This window comes from Aquarana catesbeiana, linkage group LG01, assembly GCF_042186555.1.
Source record: "Aquarana catesbeiana isolate 2022-GZ linkage group LG01, ASM4218655v1, whole genome shotgun sequence".
Taxonomy (NCBI): domain Eukaryota; kingdom Metazoa; phylum Chordata; class Amphibia; order Anura; family Ranidae; genus Aquarana; species Aquarana catesbeiana.
In genome coordinates, this window is record NC_133324.1 from 161,188,409 (window position 1) to 161,215,778 (window position 27,370).

At 40.8% G+C, this 27,370-nt stretch overlaps 1 protein-coding gene across 3 annotated transcripts in view; it reads left to right on the top strand.

Annotated features, from left to right (window-relative positions):
- ADGRV1 (adhesion G protein-coupled receptor V1) overlaps positions 1-27,370 on the top strand; it is a 774,317-nt gene that overhangs the window by 457,241 nt on the left and 289,706 nt on the right. For all 3 annotated transcript variants that reach the window (XM_073624499.1, XM_073624500.1, XM_073624501.1), the window contains 4 exons: positions 3,468-3,714; positions 7,165-7,304; positions 14,040-14,200; positions 21,870-21,970. In XM_073624499.1, the coding sequence (XP_073480600.1) occupies positions 3,468-3,714; positions 7,165-7,304; positions 14,040-14,200; positions 21,870-21,970 (649 nt within the window). The remainder of the gene's footprint in view (positions 1-3,467; positions 3,715-7,164; positions 7,305-14,039; positions 14,201-21,869; positions 21,971-27,370) is intronic.

Here is a 27,370-nt window from a genome sequence, read left to right on the forward strand (position 1 = left end):
GGTACCATCATCAGAACCTTCAAATTGCTGCGCATCCTCATGCAGCATGTACCCGACACTGTGGTCGAATAGTTCGGGGGACTCCTCCGTGCATGATGGTGGGGCTAGGGAAGGAGTGACTGTTGACATGGAGCCCATGGAATAGGCTGCTTTGGCAGCTGCATTGGCAGGCAAATTACTCTGAGCCTGGGTGACAGAGGATGAGGAGGATGAGGAGGGCTTTGTTATCCATTCCACCAACTCTTCTGTATGTTGTGGTTCAATAACACGGGCAGCTTCAGAAAAAAAGGACAAGCGTGCCTCGCGGCCACGTGCTGAGGATGAACCGTGTTTATGACCAGCACTGTCGACTATAGACACAGAGCCTGCTTGCCCTCTTTTAGTGGCCTGTGAGCATCTGCCTCTCCTTGGTGACCTTACGGACATGCTGTAAATTTTGTTTAGCAAAACCAGACTACAGTGAAGTGTAGTAACAACTATGGGTGCACTGTATGTAATGTGTACTGTGTACCACCAGAAAAGTAGTAGCAACTGCAATAGGGGTGCACGGTACTGTGTACACCAACAGAAGTGTAATAACAACTATGGGTGCACTGTATGTATTGTGTACTGTGTACACCACCAGAAAAGTAGTAGCACTAACAACTGCACTATGGGTGCACGGTACTGTGTACACTAACAGAAGTGTAATAACAACTATGGGTGTACTGTATTGTGTACACCACCAGAAAAGTAGTAGCAACTTCACTATGGGTGCACAGTACTGTGTAAACCGCCTGAAGTATATTAGAAAAAGTACATCAGGAACGGCCTGCAGTCAGATATAGCTAAACTGTATGCAGTGGATATATATATTTATATATATATACGAGACTGTATATATATATATATATATATATATATATATATATAAATACACTGCAGCTAACTGAATACCCTGTCTGCCTGAAGTATATTAGAAAAAGTACACCAGGAACACCCTGCCTTTGGCCAATTATGGCTCTCTTAGCTGAGGGCGATGGGATTGGCGAAAGCATGCAGGTCATGGTGAATGCTTTGGCAATTATCATACAGCAATGCACTGCGCTCCTGCAGTGCATTATGGGCCATTACACGCCGCTCGAATTTGGCGTGAACAGCCCATAATGTTCGGTTTTCGATGAACAGGCGAACAGCCAACGTTCGAGTCGAACTCATGTTCGACCCGAAAAGAAAGCTCATCCCTAGCTGTGACGTACAACACATACGACGAGCTGAGAAAAATGAAGTTCAATAGCCAGTGCGGCTCTTCTGCTTGATTCTGAGCATGCATGGAATTGTCTACACATGCTCGGAATTTACGACAACGGATTTTGTTGTCAGAAAATTTGAGAACCAGCTCAACCAATTCCGACAAAAAATGTCCGATGGAGCCTACACACAGTTGTGCCCCGTACACACGGTCGGACTTTGTTCGGACATTCCGACAACAAAATCCTAGGATTTTTTCCGACGGATGTTGGCTCAAACTTGTCTTGCATACACACGGTCACACAAAGTTGTCGGAAAATCCGATCGTTCTAAATGCGGTGTCGTAAAACACGTACGTCGGGACTATAAACGGGGCAGTGGCCAATAGCTTTCATCTCTTTATTTATTCTGAACATGCGTGGCACTTTGTCCATCGGATTTGTGTACACACTATCAGAATTTCCAACAACAGATTTTGTTGTCGGAAAATTTTATCTCCTGCTCTCCAATTTTGTGTGTCGGAAAATCCGATGGAAAATGTCCGATGGAGCCCACACATGGTCGGAATTTCCGACAACACGTTCCGATCGGACATTTTCCATCGGAAAATCCTACTGTGTGTACGGGGCATTGGAATTTCCGACAACAAGCTCACATCAAACATTTTTTGTTGGAAATTCTGATCGTCTGTACGCGGCATAACAGTGTTCGTTTGTTCATTCAAATTTTTTGCCTGTTCGGATGTTCTGGTGCGAACCGAACCTGGGGTGTTCGGTTCATCCTTACTCCTTATTATTAATCACCCTGTATGCTAAACTGTGCTATTACCATTGTCAATTAATTTCTATGCTTACTTTGTTACTAACCATATCAGTTGACAAGATAATAAGTTTGCCCTAACTAGTTCAGTGCCTGTTTTCTTTGATATAGAACTACTACTACTACTTTTTGTGATTTTACATGCTTTGTATGCTCAACTTAGTGTGTCCAAGGGTCTGAAGTTCCTAAAGAGCTTGAGGCAAAGAACAGAGGACACATTATATCTGGTAGCTCTACACTGCTTAAAGTGTAAGTTCACCTTTACAGAAAAATCTGTAAGGTGAACTTACACAGGACCCCCACCTGCACCACCCCCCTCAGTCCCGCTGACCTGGACTGCGACAATCTCCCATTCTGAGCATTGATATATCTGCGTCAGGAGTCAGGGGCTTAGAAATCTCCTCGGCATCCACGCGTCTTCTTCATAGCTGACAGGACGGGCTATGATTGGCACCGCCCATGTGATGGCGCTGACCAATTAGAATGCTCCTAAACATCCCTCCTGACGAGGTACGTTTTGGACATTCAGCTCAGGGGATTTCTAAGCCCCGGACTCCTGGTGTGGCTATACCGGGGATCAGAATGAGAGATTGCCGCGGTCCAGGTCAGTGGGATTCGGGGGGTGGTGAGGAGGGGGTCCTGTGTAAGTTCTCCTTACAGATAATTCTGTAAAGGTGAACTTACCCTTTAACATCAACAGTTAACTTCATATATGAAAGTACCCGAAGAAATAATTGTCTCTGACATTGTATTACCCCACACTAATCAAATTCTGAATTTCATTTTTATTGATGATAAAGGGAGAAGTTGGTTTTTGAGGGCAATAGAGCCCTGGTAGACTAGGAGACTTCCCAGTACCTGCCAAACTGGTTACATTTTGATCCATGTATGGCTGGCTTTAAGCAAGTCTTGGCCATTGAGCAGGTTTTTGTTTTTTTTCTAACAAAGTCAACAAATAATGTGAAAATGGTTCACCATGGCATTCATTTTCTGCACATGGCTTCCCTGTTACAGTAAATATTTCTAGTCAAGATTCTTATCTTTTAAGTAGTCCTGTACCTGAGGCTGCAAAAAAAAAAAATGGTACTCACAGTTCAATCATTGGCTCGTCTGAACCTGCTGCAGCCCTAGAACAGGTGGAATGTTTTCTTGATTACAATATGAATTATTCTTATTGCTTGGGTTTGCGCTTTAAATTGCTCACACACACAACAGGTATTTGTATTGCAAGATTTATTATTTAACATAGAAATAAAACTGCAACAGCAAAATGTACCAAACAAGTCTCTAATCTTCCCCGTCACATTTTTCTTCTTCTTTTCTTCTTCTTTCATCTTAATGGTTTTGTTCAGTGTACCTTTTCTGTACAATGCTGGTGTAACCAGGGTTTATAACTTCTTTGTATCTTGTTTCAACAGAAGGAAGACGGTTTTTGACACTTGCCCCCACATTTCTATATATGCTTATCACTGGTACCCACAGCAGATCAATAGACATAGGTTTGATGGGAAGGGCGGGGATACAATCCAACTCCCTGAAAGACTGTTGGCGGTTTTTCCAGAGAACTCTACTTCTGAAGGAAGCTGTAGATTTCTGCAGTTTATTGAGTACAGCAGCCAGCAGTGGTTCCTTACAGGAGGGGAAGAAAGTGCTTTAAATAACAAGGTAATTTAGATAAATTACATAAGAGAAGCGTGCTTTCCTTTCTCAGTGAAGCCTTCAAGCTTTAATCGCTGCTCCCCAGCAGAATCCAGCAATGCTTTGCTTGTTTATTTTTACTCTCAGGCGAGAGTCATTGCATTCTTCCTGGAATTGAGATACAATTAACTTTACCGGTTTCAGAAGAGCAATTGGCTGCTGATATTTATAGTGATGAGCTTAACTGTTTAAATGTAGATGTTTGGATGAGAACCGGTCTGTAATCACAAATGAGATGATATTATAAATTTGGATGTATTTTTTTTTCAGTATTGTTAGCAATTTAGAGTATAAAAACGATCGCCTGTTTTTTAAATACCCCGACTGTTACTGTGGTGGTATCTCTCATGCTGAACTACTGGTTGTACAGCCTTTTTGTTCAGAATCATGAGTGATATGAGAGCCACTACTCCTCCCCCTGATATCTATAGACATTCTAATTGATACATTGATACATTGAAAGTGGGGTAGTGAATTATGTCCCTCTAAAATCACATTTCTCAGACTTTTTACCCCAGAGCAACCTTTGAAATAATTTTCAGGATCATCACCCTAAAAATAAATTCCCCTCTTCTCCAACCCTCCCCCATTCCACTACATTCATATCTCTTTTTTTTGGTACCTTTCTTTTCAGTGTACAGGTTTCGATCTAGCCCCCATCCTCCCTTTTTGCCTAGGCAAATGACATGCAGCTCTCTAGGTGCCTCCTGGGATATGAATGTCACATATCAAAGAAGGCATAGTCTTCCATTCCTAAAAGCAGGAGGGGGACAAGCCTAGCAGCACCTGACATCACAGAAGAACATGGCAGCGTGGGACCTTTGCAGTGGCAAAGGAGAAGTGGATCTCAGTAGGACAATGCTGGGTCTGCTGGGTTGGTGAGTATCACAAGACATCATCATGTAAGCAGGCATTAAGAAAAAAAAAGGAAAGAAATGGAGGGGGGGAGGTAAAGTTCCTCTTTAAGCCAGTTCATTGGGGGTTAGTGGGAAAAATGCTCTCTGAATTAACAGACAGAATACCATCTTATATTGGTGGTCAATATGCCCACTCTTACAAACAGTTAAAAAGATTATTGGTGTTATGCAGCTGAATATGCCAAGTGGTGTTGGCGCCTTAACTATGCAGGCACCATGAAATGGGAGGTCAAACGGACACAGCTCAAGAAACCCCTAGCAACGTCCTGACGGGCATGGATGCTCTAGAACTTGGCAGAAAAGCATAGGACCAGTATAAGTGGATGAGAGCACCAAAGGAACAGTAAAAATTAATTAATGTCGTTTTTTTTACTTTTAATTAAATGTGGGAAACTCCTTTAAATGGTTGGAAGTGGTTTATGAAAGAAGCTTCCCACTTTGTACTTTATTTAGGTGGGTTCCACAGTATGTGTTGTGTCACCTAACTTATGAGCAAAAAAAACCACTCAGAATTCTTGCATGGCTCTGTTTCTGATTGAAAATGTCTGAGGGTATAGATCAAAGATGGGGTTTCTTGCTCCTCCAATTGAGTGCTGTGTTCTTCCCACCAATTTTTACCCAGTCTTTAGTTAAAGATGGTCAGTCTGCTGTGAAATATTATAGGAATATATTTTCCACAATGCCAACAAGGTTCAATTTTAGAGTGGATTTTTTTATCTAAAAAAAAAAAAAATAATAAATTACCATTATTTGGTACAGTACTAACACTTCCTAAAAGAAAATATATTAAAACTTTATAATCATCTGGTTTTGTATTAACAAAACAACAGGAATATAACTTAAATCTCTTAGGGTCAGTCTTAAAATCCCCACCGGCTGTGGTTGTATTTCTGCAACAGTGCTTCCTTTGAGCCAAAATGAAGCTGCAATAAACAATTTTCTACGCGGTCTTTGCTAAAAATACCAGAATTTTTAAATCTCATATATTATTTTCATCCTTGATCCAGTCCTGAAAAAAATGGGATTGATATACTGTTAAAAATTACTGCTATGTACGTAGATCAAGATATTGTAATGTTTAGTCCCAATCGATCCGATCAATACATGCAGCTTAAAACTAAAATCAGGCACAACAACTAAACAAATAGTTTAAAATCAACCAGGATGTATATACTGTTTTACATGTCAAAAGATTTACAATTCTGTTCAATCAGTTTTGTGACCCACACAACCCTGCTACATTGCCTTTGTTTAATGTCTATCTGCTGGGTCTCTGGTAGCTGTCATCTGTTCCTCCAATGCCGCTTACACACGATTGGAATTTCGGTCCGCAAAAGACCGATGAGAGTTTTTCGGCGGAAAATGCGACCGTGTGTATGCTCCATCAGACTTTTGCTGGCCGAATTCCAGCCAGCAAAAGATCAAGAGCATGCTCTCAATTTTTCGGTTGGCAAAAGTTCCTATCTGAAAATGCGATCGTCTGTGGTAATTCCGACGCGCAAAATTCCTAAGCATGCTCGGAAGCATTGAACTTCATTTTCTCAGCTCTTCGTAGTGTTATACGTCACTGCATTCTTGACGGTCGTAAGTTCAGCGAACTTTTGCGTGACCGTGTGTATGCAAGGCAAACTTGAGCGGAATCCCGTTGGAAAAGCCGTCATATCTTTTTCCGACAAGAAGTCCGATCGTGTGTACGTGGCATAATAGTCACTATTGTTTGCAGTAAAATGGAGGTCGGCAGAAGGAACCAGTAAGAGCTGTGGGGGACCAAGAAGCTCAATGCTCTTGGAATTGTTGGTTTCCCAGCAGACTTCTGACTGAGTAAGATTTCATATCATTGATGCCGGCATTGACAGTCAGAAAGGTACATATTTACAGTATTCCATTACAGGTGTACCTTTGCTGATCTTGCATGATCACTTCAACTTGATATTGTTTACAGAAAAAAATGTTACAATTATTGTTGAAATAGGAATAAAATATATGGCAATACAATATACAAAGAACTTTCTGTGTAATTTGTATTAAAATATAACAAAAGGCAAATCTTTTTTTAGTATTGGATAGAGTGGAGAGGGATTAGAACCCCTGTCAGTTTATATTGTTGTCTGTGCCCCTGTTAAGGAGATTCATCCTCTCTACTTGTCCTGTTTACCATTATCATGAAAGTGAAAATAAAAGAAAGTCCCACATTTTAGGTTATTCCCAGAAAAGTAATAGAGGGGAAATCTTCCAATGGGGACACTAGTTTTGGTAACCTGGGGGGCCCCAAGGGATTCTATTAATTTGCAATGATTTCCTCTCACTTCCTGTGTTGCCTATGGGACAGAAAGTGATGAGAAATCTCCCAAGGAGACAGATGGCGAAAAAAACTGACAGGGTCATAACCCTCCCTTACTCTATCAAAAATAAAAAAAGTTTTGCCTATAGTTTTACTTTAATTTTAATTGTGTTAATTTTGAACAGCATGTTATATTGTCTGTCATTCATGTGATTCTAGATTTTATCAGTGAGCGTGAAAGGTAACTTCTCTTATCAATTGGCTGAAGACAATGAAGTTGTGTATAGGATTAAGGCAGCTGGAGGTCGCATTGTACCACAAATGGCACAATGCCTTCTGTGGAATCAAGTATCAGAAAGGTACCAGATGTGAATAATTGGGTACAGTAGAACCTTGGTTTGAGAGTAACTTGGTTTGAGAGTGTTTTGCAAGACAAGAAAATGTTTTAAATACATTTTGACTTGATATACAAGTGATGTCTTGATATACAAGTAGTGTCATGTGACAACTGAGTATAAAAGAGAAAAGAGGTGCCTCTAAGTGTAGCAATATGGTTACATTTAATGAAGGTACAACATTTAGCAACTCACATGGTTGATGATTAAAAGAGGCACATCGAAGTATGCAGGCATCTGGGGTCAAGCTGTCCACATAGGCCATCCCCTGCACCGCCATCAACGTCATCCTTTCCATGCTGCGCTCCACGAAGGCTTCAAGCGTCACTTTCAGGGTAGACTTCCAGTCACAATTGCAGACTGACATCGGTGAGAGTCGGTGGTGCGGAGGATGGTCTATATGGATAGCTTTACCCCAGATGCCTGCATACTTAGATGTGCCTGTTTTAATCATCAACCATGTGAGTTGCTAAATGTTGTACCTTCATTAAATGTAACCATATTGCTACATTTAGAGGTGCCTCTCTTCTTTTATACTCTGCAGCTCCTGCTGGATTTTGCTTCTAATCCCCTTATGGAGGCTGCCATTTGTGAATGGACATTTTATTTGACACAACCTATCACATTGCTATAATATTTTTACATGGACTATAGACTGAAAGTCCTATGAATAAATGGTTGTGGAACGAATCACCTGAGCTTCCATTATTTGTTATGGGGAAATTTGCTTTGATATACAAGTGCTTTGGATTACAAGCATGTTTCCAGAACTAATTATGCTAGCAATCTAAGGTTTAACGGTACTTTGTTCCTGTTCCCCTTCCTGTGGAAATGTAATTACTGGTTACATCTCTCTTTGTGTTTTTTTTGTTTTTGTTTTGGGAGTTATAAGGGTAAAGGTATGAACATACAAGGTTGATGCTTACCCTAGTTTTAAAGGGTCATTTTTCAGCTGGCTAATGGCCATATATTAGCCAAAAACTGGTTAATAAGACACTAAGCATGCTTATACAAGCACTTTCATTTTATATTCTGATAACAAATTTGTGTAAACATCAAGTTAAATAGAAATTCACATTTTAGAGCTATATATTTGGCAAGCACAATGAAAATAAGAAAATAATCTTCTTCTTCTAGTTACATTTAACTGAACTCCAGGCTAAGTTGCATTGCCTATACTGTATATTTGAAGTGTTTTTGTAATCCTGGTTAACCAATCTTTAGCTAGACACCTTATTGCCTAAATGAGTTTTTAAGCAGTGTCATTTTGCCACTTTTAGCCCGTTTATTGAATTATCTGTCAGCATCATCACCTCTGAGACTATCCAAGCAGAATTTCTAATCTTTTGGTAGGTAAACAGGTGACATATATACATTGACAGTGAATATATATATACACCATTATAAATATCAGTGTGTATAAAATCTTCCTTCCTTTATGTGAAAAATCATAAACTCTCATTGAATCTTGTGATCCGTAATAAATATGTGGGTCAAATAAAGCTTGATGAACACTTCAAGTGTTTTCGCTTCCCCTTTGAAAAAGTCAAGTGACAAAACGCGTCAGTTTGTGACATCAGAAGGTAATGTCAGAAGCACATCCAGAACAAGAAATACTAGTCCGCCATCTTGGACTCTGTATGGATGTGATTTAAACTTCTCAATACATGTGGGCATATATAATTCAAAGGATTCTGTGAAGAAATCGAGTGACGAAAAGCATCTAGAAGTGATGTCAGACGCACATCTGGAGCTAGAAATACTAATCCACCATCTTTTATATGGATGTGCTTTTAGCTTCTCAATACATGTGAGCACCTTTTTATATATATATATATATATATAGAGAGAGAGAGAGAGAGAGAGAGAGAGAGAGAGAGAGAGAGAGAGAGAGAGAGAGAGAGAGAGAGAGAGAGAGAGAGAGAGAGAGAGAGAGAGAGAGAGAGAGAGAGAGAGAGAGAGAGAGAGAGAGATATGTTTTTTTGTAAACCTGCTGCACTATGGCCTTTTTATATTTTTTCCATATGGGGATATTGTAAGCCCTTTTGCGGAGATTGCCCAATTTTAAAGAAGAGTGTGGAGGAGGAGAATTCTAAGGAATGCAATTTTTTCCTGGGATATAAGGGCAGTATGTCTTGATAAGAGTATATTGGCATGTGGGATATGGCACATGAGGGAGAAGTTGCACGGTGGAGAGTGCAGTTTTACACTTTGTGCTCACAGTTGGATGTGAGCACAATTATATATACAATTATATATAAAATTTGGTTTATGGCATATTACACTATATAGTTTTTTTTTTCTTTTCTGGATACACTTTTGTAGGAATTAAGGGTGGACTAAGGTAGAAAACAACAGGTGGGAGAAAGAAGCAAAGACACATTGTTAATCGAGCTTTATTTAACCCACATATTTATTAAGGGTCACAAAATCCATTGAGTTCATGATTTTCCACATAAAGGAAAGAAGCCTGGGGAGAGCATTTGACAAAAAATCTTATCATTTTACTTGAGTGCTGAATAATTGTTCCTTACAACTTACAGTATATGTATTCGAACTGTGGATTTAAAGCTGGCCATAGATTACTCATTCTTTTTTCTTTTTTGATCAGCCAGTAGGCTAAACGAAAAAAATGAATGAATGCCTCTATCCACACAAGCAAGGTGGATAGAAGAATCCTGCTGGGACATTGTATTCTAATGCCCTGTACACACGATCGGACATTGATCAGACATTCCGACAACAAAATCCATGGATTTTTTCCGACGGATGTTGGCTCAAACTTGTCTAGCATACACACGGTCACACAAAGTTGTCGGAAAATCCGATCATGGTTCTAAACACGGTGACGTAAAACAGGTACGTCAGGACTATAAACGGGGCAGTAGCCAATAGCTTTCGTCTCTTAATTTATTCCGAGCATGCGTGCCACTTTGTGCGTCGGATTTGTGTACACACGATCGGAATTTCCGACAACGGATTTTGTTGTCAGAAAATTTTATAGCAAGCTCTCAAACTTTGTGTGTCGGAAATTCTGATGGAAAATGTGTGATGGAGCCCACACACGGTCGGAATTTCCGACAACTAGGTCCTATCACACATTTTCCGTCAGAAAATCCGACCGTGTGTACAGGGCATAACAGTGGGACATTCCACCATGGGAAATAGAATAACTGCAGCTGATTGGCAGCAGCCGGCTGATCGAAAAACAAATTCCAACAAGCCTGTTCCACAAAAGTCAGACTTTTGTCGTTCATTTTTTTTTTCATTTAGTCTACTAGCTGATCAAAAAAGAAAAAAAGTTACATAGTTACATAGTTACATAGTAGGTGAGGTTGAAAAAAGACACAAGTCCATCAAGTCCAACCTATGTGTGTGATTATGTGTCAGTATTACATTATATATCCCTGTATGTTGCGGTCATTCAGATCACTTTATCTAATAGTTTCTTGAAGCTATCAATGCTCCCCGTTGAGACCACCGCCTGTGGAAGGGAATTCCACATCCTTGCCGCTCTTACAGTAAAGAACCCTCTACGTAGTTTAAGGTTAAACCTCTTTTCTTCTAATTTTAATGAGTGGCCACGAGTCTTGTTAAACTCTCTTCTGCGAAAAAGTTTTATCCCTATTGTGGGGTAACCAGTACGGTATTTGTATATTGAAATCATATCCCCTCTCAAGCGTCTCTTCTCCAGAGAGAATAAGTTCAGTGCTCGCAACCTTTCCTCATAACTAAGATCCTCCAGACCCTTTATTAGCTTTGTTGCCCTTCTTTGTACTCGCTCCATTTCCAGTACATCCTTCCTGAGGACTGGTGCCCAGAACTGGATAGCATACTCCAGGTGCGGCCGGACCAGAACCTTGTAGAGTGGGAGAATTATTGCTTTATCTCTGGAGTTGATCCCCTTTTTAATGCATGCCAATATTCTGTTTGCTTTGTTAGCAGCAGCTTGGCATTGCATGCCATTGCTGAGCCTATCATCTACTAGGACCCCCAGGTCCTTTTCCATCCTAGATTCCCCCAGAGGTTCTCCCCCCAGTGTATAGATTGCATTCATATTTTTGCCACCCAAATGCATTATTTTACATTTGTCTACATTGAACCTCATTTGCCATGTAGTCGCCCACCCCATTAATTTGTTCAGGTCTTTTTGCAAGGTTTCCACATCCTGCGGAGAAGTTATTGCCCTGCTTAGCTTAGTATCGTCTGCAAACACAGAGATTGAACTGTTTTTCCCATCCTCCAGATCGTTTATGAACAAATTAAATAGGATTGGTCCGAGCACAGAACCCTGGGGAACCCCACTACCCACCCCTGACCATTCTGAGTACTCCCCATTTATCACCAGCCTCTGAACTCGCCCTTGTAGCCAGTTTTCAATCCATGTACTCACCCTATGGTACATGCCAACGGACCTTATTTTGTACAGTAAACGTTTATGGGGAACTGTGTCAAATGCTTTTGCAAAATCCAGATACACCACGTCTACAGGCCTTCCTTTATCTAGATGGCAACTCACCTCCTCATAGAAGGTTAATAGATTGGTTTGGCAAGAACGATTCTTCATGAATCCATGCTGATTACTGCTTATGATACCGTTCTTATTACTAAAATCTTGTATATAGTCCCTTATCATCCTCTCCAAGAGTTTACATACTATTGATGTTAGGCTAACTGGTCTGTAATTCCCAGGGATGTACTTTGGGCCCTTTTTAAATATTGGTGCTACATTGGTTTTTCTCCAATCAGCTGGTACCATTCCAGTCAGTAGATTATCTGTAAAAATTAGGAACAACGGTCTGGCAATCACTTGACTGAGTTCCCTAAGTACCCTCGGATGCAAGCCATCTGGTCCCGGTGATTTATTAATGTTAAGTTTCTCAAGTCTAATTTTAATTCTGTCCTCTGTTAACCATGGAGGTGCTTCCTGTGTTGTGTCATGAGGATAAACACTGCAGTTTTGGTTACTGAAGCCCCCCGATTCACTCGTGAAGACTGAGGAGAAGAATAAATTCAATACCTTCGCCATCTCCACATCCTTTGTAACCAGATGTCCTTCCTCATTCTTTATGGGGCCAATAAAGAATGAGTAATCTATGGCCAGCTTTAAATCCACAGTTCTAATACATATTCTGGACAAACATGGATCAAAATTCTGCCAGTCATAGCTGAACCAGCCAAATTTCAATCCCTCTATGGCCAGCTTAAAGTGGAGTTCCACCCAAAAGTGGAACCTCCGCTTATTTGCTTCCCCCCTCCCGTGCCACATTTGGCAGTGGCACCTTTAAGAGGGGAGGGGGGAATGGGTACCTGTTTTTGACAGGTACCCTTCCCCACTTCCGGGAGACAGAGCCGCTGTCCTTCAGCCCTCCTCCTCCTTCCTCCGCCACCAGGCCAGTTAGAAAGCGCAGCACGCTTCGCCCATGTGCAGTGAGAAACCGGCTGTGAAGCCAAAAGGCTTCACTACCGGTTTACCTTACGACAAATGGCGCCGGCAGCACCCAACAGCTGGTCCGAAAATCAGCTGACATTGTGGGCTCCCTGGACAGGTAAGTGTCCATATATTAAAAGTCAGCAGCTACAGTATTTGTAGCTGCTGACTGTTAATTTATTTTTCCCCAGGCGGAACTGCGTTTTAAGTGGTTTCATAGGGTGCTGAAATTACCTCAGAAATCTCTGAGCTGGAATAATGTCATTAAACCAATGGTAATTCTGCATAGCAAGCCCCCTAAGGTGTCAGCGCATACCTGTAATGTTACTTTTACCTCTGTAAAGAGCCACTGAGGCCTCCAGAAGTTCCCTTAAAATACCATCTTTCTGATAGTTAGCATTTACATAAGCTTAGATATGGCCCACAAGACTTGGAAATCAGATGTTCAGGAACTGACGATTGGCATATGGAGGTGGGGAGTAGCCTGTTTGTTCTTCACCCCAGATGTCGGGGGTTATTCAGAGGCTCCAAGCCAGGCATGGCAAATGACTACAGTACCATCTCAGGTAACCTTTGCCTTTGGTTTTCTGACTCCTAACCTAGTACAGTGTCACTTTAAACTCACTGAGGAGATACATATTGCATGGTGAATGGTTCTAATTTTCATCCTGGCATTCATCTTGTACAGGGCTGTCCTACTAGCTAAATCCATATGGCTGCATATCTTTCCATGTAATGACTCCGCATTTGTCTGCGACTACAAATGTACTAGGAGCCCCAGTACTTTCCCACATACATGTCCCTGTGAGTGGTCAATAGTTTATTTCAGTTTTGTTGTCAACTTTCTATTCCTGTGTTTTACATTTACAATCAGTTTGCTGAGACATAGCTATTCCTTACCAGCTAGCATGAACCAAAATAGTCTGTACCCTCCAGCTATGCAAACTCAGTGACCTGCTCACAGAGCATGAGGCCTTTCAGCAGGGTCTTCATCCCTTCATATCACTGTTGTCAATCAGTCACTATTTGTGTACTGCTAGAAATCTGTTAAGTTCACAGAGTCCAAAGAGCTTAAGGTATATTTTGGTCATGGGATAGGCTTTTCATTGTACTTGGAATGAAGTTTCAAGGAACTGTATAGAGTGGAGCACATATTTTGCATTCTTGTTTAAAGGTGTTGCTTACCAGAATTTGTGCAAATGTTTTTCTTAGTAATAGCAGTCATTTGTTGAAATGTGAGAGTAATTCTATGTATTTTGTTTTTGTAGATGGCTTCCAAATGGTCCTTTGTGCAGAGTGGTGTCAGACACAACAGAGTATGTGGAGTGTGCCTGCTCACACATGTCCTCCTATGCTGTGTTTGCTCACATTGATGACCTTTCATCCTACAATGAAGCCTTTTTTTTTGCTGGATTTATTTGCATTTCTGGTTAGTGGTTTTCATTAAAAACGTATAGTGTTAAATCATTTTGTTACATTTTAATTCTAAATAATGACATATGCCATATGGCTATCACCAACATAGATGGGTAACACTTAGGGGGAGATTTACTAAAACTGGTGCACACAAAATATGGTGTAGCTGTGCGTCGTAACCAGCAAGCTTCCAGGTTTTAGGCCCGGTTCACACTTGTGTGATATACGCTTCAACTTTGGGAGCACATGTCGCTTGACGCATATAAATCAATGGTTCCCTATGAGACCCATCTTAACTGGTCTGACACAAGTCGGTCTGACTTTGAAAAAGGTTCCTGCACTATTTTGGTCCAACTTGGGCATGATTTCAGCCCATTGATTTTAATGTAAGTTGCAACCAAGACGCATCACCGTCTTAAAGTGGTTGTTAAACCACTCTGACCTGTTTATGCTATCAGCGCTGTCTCCTAATGACAAGTACCCCTGTGTATGTGATTTATAAATATAAAGCAGTATATACCTTATTTCTGAGCACCGATTAGCACTCATGTAATCGGCTTTTTAAATTTGCCGCCGCGTGGTCGCTCGCGCCGCGAGCTCCGTGAGTGTGATCGCAGGTCCTGTGGACTCGATGTCCGCGGGGATACCCGCGATCGTCTCACGGAGAGCAAGAACGGGGAAATGCTGATGTAAACAAGCATTTCCACATTCTGCCTAGTGACACTGATCACAGCTCCCTGTGATCGTGAGCGGTGATCAATGTCGTGTCACACGTAGCCCCTTCCCCCCCACAGTTAGACTCACTCCCTAGGACACACTTAACCCCTGCAGCTCCCCCTCCTGGTTAACCCCTTCACTGCCAGTCACATTTACACAGTAATCAATGCATTTTAATCGCACTGATCGCTGTATAAATGTGAATGGTCCCAAAATAGCGCCAAAAGTGTCCGATCTGTTCGCAGTCTTGATAAAAATCGCTGATCGCCGCCATTACTAGGAAAAAAAATTATAAATAAAAATGGCATAAAACTATCCCCTATTTTGTAGACGCTATAACTTTTGCACAAACCAATCAATAAACTCTTATTGCGATTTTTTTTTACCAAAAATATGTAGAAGAATACATATCGCCTAAACTAAGGAAAACAAATTTTTTTATATATTTTTTGGGGATATTTATTATAGTAAAAAGTAAAAAATAATGCGTTTTTTTCAAAATTGATGCTCTTTTTTTGTTTATAGTGCAAAAAATAAAAACCGCAGAGGTGATCAAATACCACCAAAAGAAAGTTCTATTTGTGAGGAAAAAAGAACGTCAATTTTGTGTGGGAGCCACGTCGCACTACCACGCAATTGTCAGTTAAAGCGTCGCAGTGCCGAATCGTAAAAAACGCTCTGGTCTTTGGCCCGCCAAATGGTCCGGGGCTTAGTGGTTAAAGGGACATGATCCAATTTTTTTTTTTTTTAGGCTTTCAAACGCTTCAACTGATCCGACTTGTGGCATGCAACTTGTGCTCTGAGGATCTTGAGGGGGGGACCCTACACCAAAATTTAAAAAAACACGGCATGGGGTCCCCCCCCAAGATTCATACCAGACTCAAAGGACCTGGTATTGTCGGATCAAAGTGGGATCCCAATCATTGAAGTCACATCGAAGTCGTAGGGCAAAGTCGGATCGGAAGTCTTCCAACTTCCATGTCAGTGCAGTGTGAACCCTGCTTTATAGTCAAAGCTTAATTGTACAAGCTGAAGTTAGAAGCTGGTTGGTTACTATGCACAGCTGCACCAGATTCTGCGTGCACCAGTTTTACTAAAAGTCACATTTTTTTATGTGAAATTATATTTGTGCAGTTATTTATCAAGCATGTATTTTCAGGAAAAAATGCACTACAATGAATTTTAGTGCAAACAAAAGCAATATTATACCCATTTTTTTTTTGTAAAATATAAAATATGGGGTTGTGTCGAGTAAATAGCTACCAAACATCTCAAGTCTGAGTGCTGGTTCTCACTAGAAGCGGCACGACTTGCAGGTCGCCTCACCGAGGCGACCTGCACACGACTGCCACAGCAACTTGCAAAACGACTTCTGTATAGAAGTCTATGCAAGTCGCCCCCAAAGTAATACAGGAACCTTTCTTCTAAGTCGGAGCGACTTGCGTCGCTCCGATTAGAACGGTTCCATTGTACAGAACGGGAGGCGACTTGTCAGGCGGCTAGGTCGCCTGACAAGTCGCCCCCGTGTGAACCGGCTCTTAAAATTGCACATACCTGTGGAATCATGGAAAACTATGGTGCCCAAAATTACAGTTTATCAGTTTAAAGTTAACCATGTTATGGCCAGAAATTTTCTCTCATTCTGACATGCATGACAATACCTCACATGTGTGCCGCAGTCAATGTTTACATACACATGCTTGGCCTACATTTCACTTTTTATATGGGATGTGTGTGTGTGTGTGGGGGGGGGGGGGAGGTAAGGGGATGCTTAAAAAAAATTTATTTTTATTTATTTGATATTCTTTTTTTTTTTTTTTTAACTTTATTGCTAAAAAGCACCCTATGCAATAGCATGGGCAGGTGACAGGTACTCTTTATAGAGACATTGGGGGTCTATTAGATCCTCAATGTCTCCCGTACCCTCCAGTACAGCTATTCAAACACTGATTGTGATTGAATAGCTGCATCCTTGGCTACACTAGTAGAGGAATGACAGCTGTAGCCCCAGGAAGTGACATAATAAACATTTTAGGTTCGATAGCCTTTGGAGGGATTGGGGAATGGGTGTACCCTGAGTTCTCAATGCTTTTTCTGGGGGGAGTAGTTTCCCACAGTCCCAGGAGGGACAAAAGCCCCGAACTGCCATAGGGGAGGGGGGCGCACTTCGAGCAACCCATAAAAGTAAGTGTGTGGCTGTAGAGCTGTCCAATGACTTTTATCAGAAAGCCCTTCACTGGCTCTTGAAGCGGGCACTAAGGTCATAGGTGAAGCAGCAGCTATGAGCTTGAGTTAACCACCTGTCCACTATGCTGTTTGTAAATGTACCTTGGTAGACAAGTGGTTAAGCAGGGTGCATGCTATGTTCACTTCATGCAGTTTCACAGAAATTCACAAAGTGGGTGAAAAATCAAAGGAGCAGTGTAGAAAATTGTCAGCCAACCATCTAATTGAATACAGCTGCTGTTCGGCTATTCCGACAATAGCCTCAGCAGGAGATTCCTCCATCTACGCTGTATAGTGTGGATGGAGAAATCTATCAGATTATTTTTGATAGTCCTGCAAGTTGAAAAGAATTAATCTGTTAATGCCTGTAAACCCAGAGTTAGTCTACAGAGGGGTTGGATGTAGAAGGAGAGGATTTAGGGCTCATGCCCTGCTTTAAATCTGAGTCAGTGGCCAGGAACAAGCACAATATACATGATCCATCAGTATCATTGGGAAGCAATGCACCACAGCTCCAAGGGGCATATTTATAAGGCTCGATTCACATCTATGCATGTTTTTTTTTTCTGTTTCATAAATTTTTATTGAGTGAACATACGAAAATCGTACAACATTCCAATGTATCATTTGAAAGCATTAAGGTACAGTGAGAAAGAAAAACATTCTGTTTTTGCAAAATAGGTTCTAGTAATAGTTAAGAGTCAATTAATACTTTACAGAGATATACATATTGTATTATTCAGTTATATATTGATTTTGTATTCTAACTTTTAGATGTGGGATTTAAATTTTTCTTACATTAGTAATGTGATTTTAGATAGAAATTGTCAGTTTGTGACTATCTTTAAATAATAATACAATAAAAAAATAAATAAATAAATAAAGGGGGGGGGTAGGGTAATGGGTTAAGGGGTTCAGTTTGTATTGGAGTTTTCCCTTTATTTTTTTCTTTATGCTTTTCTCTCTTTCTCTAATGTCTAATGTATTCTATTGTTGAGTATTGTTTTCTGTGATTATACAATAGTTGCTTCGTAGGCCGAAGAGGATTTGAATTGTATCCAGTTATACCATGTGGAGGTGAATTTAGATATTTTTTCCTGTGATATTATAATAAGCTCTTCTATTTTCTCTATGTTATTGATTCTGCAGAACCATTCCTTTAATCCTTTTTGGAAGGAATGATATTTGAATGCCAAAGGCAAAGAATACAATGTCTTGCTGCGTTGATCATGAACATGGCTAATGATTTGAGGTATTGTTTCTTGGGAATAGTGGTATGATGTAGGAGATATTACGCTGCATTAAAGTTCAGACTTTCAGATGTGATTGAAGAGATGTTGTCGTGAACCATCCTCCAGAATTCTTAGATCATGGGGCACGACTACAATATATGTATCATCGATCCCTCTTCTTTTTCACATCTTCAGCATCTATTTGACGTCTGGGATGAGAATTTGTTTAGTAAAATAGGTGTTCTGTACCATCTTGTGAGAATTTTTTGTACCCACATTCTTGAGTAGCTAAGTTTAACGATCCTTTGTGTGAATACTTGTATATGGTTTCCCATTCAGTATTTGTTAAGTTGATATTAATGTCTTGTTCTCATGCTTGGCATGACATGCTGGAGAAATCAGTGTTTCCCTCTAAAAGAGAGATGTATAGAATTGATATGAGGTGTCTTTGTGGGTTTTTTTTTTTAGCAAATGTTTTCTAGACTCGTAGGGGCTCCAAGCCTGAGATGATTCCCATCTGGTTAAATAGTGTTTAATTTGCATGTAATTTCATTGTGGAATCGAATTGAGATCAATGTTGAGTTCATCTCTAGTAGGTAAGAGAGTACCCCTTTTAAAGAAATGTTTGGATAAGACGTCTCTGTGGGGCCAGATTTTGGAGAGGAAGTTTTGTACCCTATTGGTATGTTGGTTTTATATTTAATCATAAGCATACAGGATATATTACCAGGGTTTCCAAACTATTCCATACTATTGAGTGTATGATATATAAGTACATTTACAACACAATACAACCTTTTACCATTAGATGGTAGTAGAGTGAATGTTACATACTGAAAAAGCCAGGAAATCATTAACGGTATTTTTTTATGGGATTTTTGTACCTATATGTATGACTATAACACAAAAAATTCTCAATTCAACCTATATCTTTGTTTTTAACCTTAGCTGAAATTTGAAGTATATATGTTTTTTTTTTTTTTTTTTAAATATAAGGAATACTCTGGTGTTTGGGAACAATTTTAGAGTAAATTGTAGAGTATGTTTGTTGGCTCAATACTCCCATGGTAAGTCTGAGTTTCGTAGTTGGCATCTCTAAAATTTACTAAGATAAAAAATGTATTTATTTTTCTTCCATGGATTTGTATTAACTTGTAGTCCCCAGAGTGTTCTCCACCTTGTATATTATAAAATACGTTACCAAGGAGTAAACAATATTTCTAATTGAATTACAACATTTTTTAGCTTTTTGTTTGTTCTTTTGACTCCCCTCGAGGGTGAACTAACTATGCCTTCGCCTTGGAGCACTCACATACTTCTTTCTAAGTACATTAACTTTTGTAAAATGACATATGGCTACTGTGAACAGTATTTTTGTTATTAGCAATATAAAGGTCCATCTGCCTCATGCTATATATTCATTCTTTTTTTTTCCCTCTTGGGGGGGTAGTTCCATTATGGAAAGTTAGAGTGTTTTGCTGACAGAAAAAAAGAGCATGAAAGTGATTGTTCCTTTTTGTGAGTAGAATTATAAGATGCAATCGTGTATGGGTAGTACTCATGGACATTTTTTTGTATGTTTGGATCACATCCTTCTCCTGTCTTTTTGGATATGCGTTTTCCAATTTTGTGCTGTGAGTATAGACTGGGAAAAAAAAAGTGAGGAATTAAACATAAACAGTTAAGTTGAGAATAGAATTTGAACTGTGTGGCAATATATGTATGCCCTTTATAGGGTATATTGTTTCAACAGATGGTATTTTTAAGTTATCTTTATGTTGATTTTTTAGGTTAGGGTAACTTTGGTTTTGAAAGGTAATCAGGTATCCATATGATCCAGGCAATCCATGCGGTCTTTATGTCAAGGAGGGGATAATCTTGGGCTTTCTTGTCCTTCTCTTCTGTTATGTTGAGCTGATGGAGATCTGTAATGGTGGTCGCCGTTTCTTTGAGCTCTCGGTGTGTCGGTAACTTCGATCCATCTGTCATTGATCCGGAAAAAATTATACCATTCAGGTACATCAGCGGTTGGAATATTCAGTGTTTCACAGCATGCTTGCAGATCATCTGGCGTGCGTAGTAGGGCAGTATGGCCTCTCCATGTGGCAGATAGGCAGAACGGAAGTTTCCATCTGTATGGTATGTCCCTGATTCTCAGTTGATCTAGTAATGGTCGTAATGCTCTGCGTTGTTGAAGCATTATGATTGAAATGTCTTGGTATAGTTTGATTTCATTACCGAAAAGCACGCATTTTTTTTTTCTTTGGCTTTTTTTAATATGGCCTCTTTTAGGGGAAAATTAACCAAGCAGCATATGATGTCCCTGGGGATCTGTGTCCCGTCCTCTTGGTCTCAGTGCTCTGTGGATTCTTTCAAACTCTGTGGGGGAGTCTGGAGGTCTGTCTAACAGATCATTAAAAATAGAGGAAACGGTTTGTTCTATTGGGTTTTGTTCAATTATTGCTGGGACACCTCTAATTCTGATATCGTGGTGACGGCCACAGTTATCAAGATCTTCTAAGTGTCTATGGATCTCTGTAATGTGTGAGAGGTGCATATCAGAAGATTTTTGCACTTGCCTGATAGTGTCTGCATGGCATGCTGAGGCCTGCTTCACTGTCCCCATCCTGGTTGCAATGGCTTTAATGTCAGCTCTTAGGTCTGTACTGTAATGGCTGCTGACAAAGTGGATTTTATGTCCATGGCTACGATCTGGAGGTCGGACATGCTAAGGCTCTGTGCGGGCTGTGCTGGGCTGTGTCTGCTGTCTGTGAGGGGACAGGAGCCTCTGAGCAGTATCGTGGGCTGTGCTGGTGGTGCAGGGGCCAAGGCTGCATGGCCTTCTCCCTGTGTGACTCTGAACATTGAGGGTATATTACCCACCAGCGGCGGAGCCGAGTCTTGGGAGTTGCGGGTGGATGAGGAGTTTCTGTCCCCGTTATCCATAGCTGGAAAGCTCTTTTGAGTCCCCTGTAGCTGATGAATGCTGCTCCGTTTTGCAGGAGGACATGGCTCAGGCATCCATCTCAGAGTGGAGCTAGACCATGCCCTTATGCATGCTGCTTTTGAGAGTTCCTGCAGTGCTTTTTGCTGTGCGTTCTGCTTTTTTACCGGGATTTTGCAGCGATGTGCGCTTTGCATTTTTTATGTTTTTTTTTTTAATTTGTTGTTGGGCAGATTTAAAAATGCAAATTGCCAGGAACCCATCCATAGGAACCCATGTTAAAAAAATGTCCTGCATTTCTGCAAAAAGTATGAAAAAACGCATTGGTGTGAATGGAGCCTTAATCAGATTATCCTGGTGCATGTGTTTTAAATGACACTGATTGTTTCAACACCAGTGAAGTCATTTTGTAGGAAGTTCCAAGATTGAAAAATGTTCATGAAAACACTTCCTTGTCTTTATTGATTGTGCCTAATGGTGCCATCAGTCTATACAAAATGTATTGTTATGATCGCTAATGTATAAAATGTCATGACTTATGTATGTTTTATTGTTCTTGGCAGGGTTTACGTTAGCCATCCTCTCCCAGTTATTCTGTACTAGGACCTCCATGTTTGCAGCTAAGCTCCTAACACACATGATGGTGGCCTGTTTAGGAACTCAGGTAAGAGACATCAATCTATGAGCAAAGCAGGGGACTAAAGTTAAGGGTAACAGATGGTGTAAGAAGTTTTTTATTTTTTATTTTACTGAGGTCTTTCAAAATACTACAAAGTAGTCGCAACATTGTTCAGATGGCACATCAGTTTTACCTGCAAAAAAGTAACATACAAGTTAGGGCACATCATATGTAGGAACCACAAAAAAACAAAACCACAAAAAAAATAAACTAAATAAAGAAATGATACAAAAAAAATCACATTCAAACATCATATGCTATACCATTAAGGTTACTTTCACACTAATTTTAGCAGCGCTTTACTGCTGCAATAGCAGCGTTTTTCGGCCGCTAGCTGGGCACTTTTAACCCCCGCTAGCGGCCGAATAAAGGGTTAATAGCGCCGCTGCCGAAGCGCTCTGCAGGCACTTCGGCAGCGGTGCCCATTGATTCCAATGGCAGGGGCAGTGGAGGAGCGGTGTATTCACCGCTCCTCCACTGCCCGAAAGATGCTGCTTGCAGGACTTTTTCTAACGTCCTACAAGCGCACCGTCCCAGTGTGAAAGCACCCAGGCTCTCATACTGGGGCTGCAGTGGAGGTGTTTTTAAGGTGCTTTACAGATGCTATTTTAAGCCCAAAAGTGCCTGAAAAACGTCCCGGTGTGAAAGGGGTCTCAGGCTGAGCACCAGGAGTTATCTGTATTGCATACGTACATTGGTCCAGTTTGGCTAGCTGCTGGGTAAGCTGAAAATTACTGTATAAATCAACCCTCCCACAATGATAGCTGTATTCTTACAAGGTGTGGAGGAACTAAACTACAGATAATAATTGTATTCTAATTTGTTTAATTTGTGTAGTTGTTTAGTTCCTCTGTGCCTTGTAATCCCCAAGTACTCCTATATAAAAACACTATGTAACAAACAGCGTTTAGGCTTGACAAAGGGGACATGGCTCTGAAATGCGTTTCCTCTCTGCCCACATGCACTGATTGCCTCACACAAGTTTGCAGACCAGCCACTGGTGCTGCTTTTGTCCGCCCTCTAAGCAGGTACAGCCTGCCAGTACCAGCATTTGTAACTGACTGCTTGGCTGGGACAGAGAGATCCCAGTGTGTTTTCATCTTAGCTCTGTGGATGGCTCTGATGCTGGAGACACCTAACCACACATGGGTGTAATATTATTGTTGTTTGTAGTAAATTCTTCAGGTTTTAACACTCCTCCTGCACCCTTGTTTGTTTTTACCTATGCTTCAGAAGAGTCTTGTAAAGATGTTAATGTGGGGTTTACCCTAGCAATATATACCAGACCCTTAAGGTGGCCATAGATGGATTGAAATCCAGCTGATTTCGATCCATGTGTTGCCACTGAAGTTGAACAGAAGTCGATCTACCAATCAACTTCTGCTCAACTACCCTGTTGGATAACAGCTTCTCAATGGCTGCAGTATTGATTTGCATATTCTTACAGCGGGGGAGCCTGCCCACTGTCAGAAAACAATAGTGGAGCTGGGAGGATTCCCACATCCACCTCAAATGTGGGATGGGGGTTCAGTTTTTGGTTCAGCTTTATGGACTTTATGGGGGAACCACAAGCAGAAAACAAGAAAACAAAGTGTAGGGCTCCCCTCCCCACTCTATAATTTATATACCAGATCCTTATTTTTGCATGCAGCCTTGCAGGCCAGGAAAAAGAATGGATGAGCATGTGCCCTTACCCGAACCGTACAAGGCCACATGCCCTCAAAATATAACATCCTTTCAGTTGCTGAACTTCCAAACCAGTGGCTTATCTCTATTTCCCACTCATTCTGTAACTGGACAGTGCAATGCAGTAGCATACCCATGAGCTTATCTCTGTTCATCTGCTTTCTCCTGTTATCAGCATGTTTCTTGCACTGTAATACAACTGATTGTTTTCTTGTGCTGCTTCTCTCTGAGCTCTGTTGTACAGCAGACTGCAAGAGGCTGATACCAAGTCAAATTCAGCTACTAACAGTGCTTACATTTAAAAAATACTATTATTTATAATGATTACAGAGCTGTTTCAATGTATGCCCTTTTAGTCTCCTTGTTGACAAGGCCAGTTATAGGTGGGGGACAGGGGCCACTTTTTTGTACTGTGTCCTTTTATTTGCCTGGAGTTCGGCTTTAATGCCGCGTACACACGGTCGGACTTTTCGTCTACAAAAGTCCGACAGCCTGTCCGACATACTTCCGACGTACCTTCGGCGGACTTGCGGCAGACTTTCTTACGAACGGACTTGCACACACACGACCACACAAAAGTACGACAGCCTAGTACGCGGTGACGTACACCAAGTCCGACGAGACTATAAAACGGAAGTTCAATAGCCCGTACGACACCCTTTGGGCTCCTTCTGCTAATCTCGTGTTTATCTCGTGTTAGTAGAAGTTTGGTGAGAGACGATTCGCGCTTGTGAGACTCGTATTTTTCAGTTCGTTTTAACTGTTGTTCAGTCTGTGCTTGTGAGGTTTGTATCTGCTTTTCAGTGCGTTTGGTCAGTTGGCATTGAGAAATCTTTGTTTTATTGGCCGCTCGTTCCTGATTTTCAGGTCGTTCTTCACAGGCCTTGCTGTTCTTCAGTGCGTTCTGTTTAGTGCGTTCTGACCAGCCGACCGTTTTGAAGCCATGTTACCTGTACGTACTCGTCGTAGAGCTCGTGCATTGTATGTGCTTGGTGCTGTAGTTTATTCTTCAGCCCAAGACCAGTCCATGAACAGGGCGAGGAGGAGTTCATGGACCAAGAATTGGTTGCTTCAGCGTGACCAGTTCTGTCACATGCCTTTGCTCCGTGAGATCCGTGAGAATAATCCTGAGGATTTCAGGAACTTTCTCCGGATGACGGACCCCGTTTTTGACCGTTTGTTGGCTTTGCTGACCCCCTATATCAGCAGGCAGGATACCTGCATGAGGCAAGCCATCACTCCGGAGCAGAGGCTGGTCGCTACCTTGCGGTATTTGGCCACAGGGAGAAGCCTGCAGGACCTTAAGTTCTCGACAGGCATCTCCCCCCAGGCTCTGGGGATCATTATCCCAGAGACCTGTTCTGCCATCATACAGGTCCTGCAGAAGGACTATATTAAGGTAAGATATTTTTCTTTTATTAGCATCACATGTTCTTTTATGTAATCTTTGATAATGTGATGTATTTCTTGCTTCAAACACTACTTACCATCATTGCAATATAGTGTGAATGTCCCCTTTTTATCCTCACACATGCTGGAATTTTTTCCTGTTATTTTTTGTCATGCATGTATATTTTCCTTCAATAACCTACCTTCCCAGCATGAAGTGATGGGAACATATCCACCTAGTCTACTCATTTGGAATGTATTTTGTTTGAGTGTATTTAGTGTGCTGCTAATGAGCAATTATCTAGATTTCACAACCCCCCCACCCCCCCCCCCCACCTAAACTCACTCCAAATAGTGTGCTGCTAATGAGCAATTATCTAGATTTCACAACCCCCCCACCCCCACCCTCGTTAAAATTTGCTGGAATGTTCTGTGGTGTTGATTTGTCTAAAGCAAATATATGTTGCACTTTGCAAAATGCATGTGCACTCTACAAGTGCATTTGTTCCAGTGCTTTAGTAAATGAGCAGAAGCTCTGCTGATTTCCATCATCAAATCATATGCAAGCCTCAAAGTGTTTTCATTAATTGCCCTTGCATGTGATTGTGTACTCCTTGCAACATGAATGCCTTTTTACATTACCTCATTTACTGTAAGCTGGTTAGCAACTGCACCTGCAGAGTGCGACAACTGCAGTCTTGTAGCCTTTTTAGTCCCTAAATTCCTGCGTGTCCTAAAAGTAATTTTTTTTAGGGATTTCACAACCCCCTAAAATGTAATCAATGTTCCATCAGAGGGGGTGAGCAATCTGATAAGTGTGCCTTTCCATATTAGTTATTCCAGAACAATTAAATTATTGAATGTTATACTGATGCTGGGGAATAATGTTTTTAATTGTCTAATTTTCTTGCAATGTTAGCTTCAAAATTAATTGATTTTGGTTTTCTTGTTTGATTTCCCAGTTTCCTTCAACGCCACAGGAATGGCAGACTGTGGCATCCCATTTTGCCAGCCGTTGGGACTTTCCCAATTGTGGAGGGGCTATAGATGGGAAACATGTCCACATTGTGCCACCACCCCATTCGGGGTCATATTATTTTAATTATAAGGGGTTCCACAGTATTGTTTTAATGGCGGTGGTGTCGGCACACTATGATTTTTTATATGTGGACGTGGGGAAGAATGGCCGGATGTCGGATGGAGGAGTATTTGCCCAGAGAGGAGTTCTGCCAGCGTCTCCAGAGTGGTGGCCTGGGATTGCCACCTGATGAGGATAACGTGGAAGGACTCCCCTTTGTCTTCATTGCCGATGAAGCCTTTGCTCTCAGCAAGCACCTCATGAGGCCATTCCCCCAAAGAACCCTCACCCCGGAGAGGAGGGTTTTTAATTACCGGCTGGCCAGAGCTAGAAGAGTGGTTGAGAATGCGTTTGGAATTCTGGCCAGCCGGTTCCGCCTGTTTCAAACAGCCATTAATTTGGCGGAATACAAACTTAATTTTATCATTTTATCGTGCTGCATTCTGCACAACTTTTTAAATAAGCATTCTCCAAATTATATAGGCACAGTTGGGCCTGAGGCCGGACAAATAGAAGCCAACCTTACAGGCCTGGATACTGTCCGTACTGGCTTGGCCCCCCAAAGTGCCCGTCAAGTTAGACAGCAATATGTTAATTATTTTATGGGTAGGGGGGCCATTGCAATGGGCCAGGATATATAATTTTTGACAATAAAAAAATTATTGATGAAATCTTGCATTATATTTATTGCTTGCCTTTCTTTTGGGCTGTCTCCTAGGTTATGGTCGAGCAGTTGTAGTGCCAACTGTATTGTAATTTTAAATGTCTAAATAAGCTCCATTGCCACTGTAAACAACTTTTTTACAATTATAACTAAAATGATACTGAGCCTTGAAATAACAAACCACACATTTATTTAATTCCTATAAGGAGATGTTTTTATTAATGGTTGTTATGCATTCAGTTCTGCATTTAGTATAAAATGTTCATAGACAAAAATAGAATGATATCTTAATAATGTAGCAAAATATAATTATATCTAAATATTTATACCTAATCCACAAAAAAATATTTTTGGCTTTTTGATTTTCACAAACAGGCTTATTTTTTTGTTTTGGGAAAATCAAGTTTTGTTTTTTTTTTTTTTTTTTTAAAGCAATTTTTTTGTTTATGTTTTTTTTTTTATCAAGTTATTTGTGTTTTTATTATTTTTTTTTAATAAAGTTTGTATATTATTTTTTTTGGTTTTTTAAAATCAAGTTTTTTTAATTTTTTTTGGTTTTTTAAAATCA